The sequence below is a fragment of the Haplochromis burtoni genome, unplaced genomic scaffold (genome assembly GCF_018398535.1).
Source record: "Haplochromis burtoni strain Fernald_Lab_line unplaced genomic scaffold, NCSU_Asbu1 Contig_44, whole genome shotgun sequence".
In the NCBI taxonomy this organism is placed as follows: Eukaryota; Metazoa; Chordata; class Actinopteri; order Cichliformes; family Cichlidae; genus Haplochromis; species Haplochromis burtoni.
Window position 1 is genome coordinate 1,850,189 of NW_024582405.1, and position 1,988 is coordinate 1,852,176.

The following is a 1,988-nucleotide window of genomic DNA, read 5'->3' on the forward strand; positions in this document are numbered from 1 at the left end:
ATACTCTAAACCTGAATCATTTCGGACGGGGCTACACTCCGGACATTCTTTCACCATGTTAAATTTACTCTTTCACAAGAGTTGAAATTCCAGAGTTAAATTGACTCTAAATTGAGTCAGGATTTAACACTGACCAACACTGGGTAGTGTTATATGAGATTAACACTACAGGCTAAATTACGCCGTAAAGAGCATTATTTATACATTTAAGTGTGCATATTTTACTCTATTTAATTGATAAATAAACTCAGAATTAGAATGCATATATAATATATAATTCCCTTTTTTTGGATTGTAACTTGTTGTTTGTGAAGGTTCTCAGTCATCCAGGTTAGCGTAGTCTAAGGAGCTTGGGGAAAAAAAGCGTCTGGACTTCTTTAAGATGCTTGAAGACGTTTCACCTCTCATCCGAGAAGCTTCTTCAGTTCTAGGGTCAAATGGTGGATAGTCCCCCCAAGACGGACAATGGACCCCCTAATTATCCTCTACCTAATCACACGAGCCAAGGTGTGAAAGACTGCTGATTTTGCTGTGTGCGTAGCAGCAAAGAAGCCTTGAGAAAACAAGAATGATGAGCGAAGCTGGACTCCGATAACGTCTTGCTCTGCTCTCTGTGTCAATGACGCCTCACATTGATTTTGTGAACAAGGTTTTCATTTTAACCACTTTGATTTAAATTTTGCGTAAATAAATCCATATGAGAGTTTTAATTTTAATGCACACTTTTAACCAAAACAACAGAAACTAACACAAACACCACTTAACAAAAAGCTGGCACAATAAAAGGTGATGGACTAACGTCAGTCATTGTGAGGATTATGTGTAACAGGACAAAGAAAATCCCTAAAAATACTTCATTTTTTAGATTTATGCTGTAGTTATGTTGTTATTAATTTTTTACTGAAATACTGGCAACATTTCATACCTCTAAAAGCTACTGAAGTAGAGTGTTGTATTTCAACAAGCTTATTGAATTATAATATTATAGTTTTGTGTCAAGACTATTAATTTTTATAATCTTCTACTTAATTACAAATCCAGAACTAATTAAACTAGGATCTGAAAAAAAAAAGTAATTTTGCTCAAAGATCCAAACTTCAGCTTCTGTTTAGGATTTATAGTCTAGCAAACAGAGCTTAGATGTAGCTCATCTCAACATTAAGAATCTCTTTCCATTCTTAACCTCATTTAATCCATCTAAAATTGGACAGAAAGCAGCATTTATCTATTACGTCAATTTTTTTATCCACCATCTTAGTCAACAGTGTATTTCCTTCTCATTGCTCTCACAGCAGCATTTAAGGCACACAATGGATCATCATCATCTTTAGCTATGGTGAACAGGAGGAAATCCTCAGAGAACATGATACAGCACAGCCGACACATTCACTGAAGGCTGGTGGTAATTACTCAACTCACCAGTGAGTGCTAATCATGTGTTCCTGTCAATATTAATCACATGATCATTGTATAATTTGCTAAAACTCAGTCAGTCGTGGGCTTTTTCTGCTTTATGGCTCCACACTGGTTTGCGTTTCTCTATGAAGGCGCGGATCCCCTCCTGCCCGTCTCTCAGAGCCAGGTTGTCGACCATCACCTTTGATGCGGTGGCATACGCAGCATCGCGACCTTGAGCCATTTGTCTTAGGAAGGAAACAGACAGAAACAAACACCACATATTTTAATTTATATTTAATTGTGTTGTGGTTTGCAGTGTTTTGTGTTGTTTCACTTTAAATTTGTTTAAAAGGAAAAAGCTGAAAATTTAAATAGTTAAAAGTTAAAATGTAGATAGTTGGTTTTTGTATTATATGATTTATTTATTACATTTTATGTAGAGTGAATAAATAAAAGTATATTTACGGCGGCCCCTAAAGACAAAACATGTACGACCGGATTTGGTGTGTGGTAGTAACAAGTAAATGAACATTTTTTAAATTATTTGAATATATATGAGTGCTTGTGTATAAATACACAAACAATACACA

General features: G+C 35.4%; 1 protein-coding gene across 2 annotated transcripts in view; it reads right to left on the minus strand.

The window, feature by feature from the left end:
• The window catches only part of echdc3 (enoyl CoA hydratase domain containing 3), a 5,691-nt gene continuing 3,703 nt past the window's right edge, over positions 1-1,988 (minus strand). For both annotated transcript variants that reach the window (XM_005921036.2, XM_005921037.3), the window contains exon 6: positions 1-1,643. In XM_005921036.2, the coding sequence (XP_005921098.1) occupies positions 1,490-1,643 (154 nt within the window). In that variant the 3' untranslated portion in view covers positions 1-1,489. The remainder of the gene's footprint in view (positions 1,644-1,988) is intronic.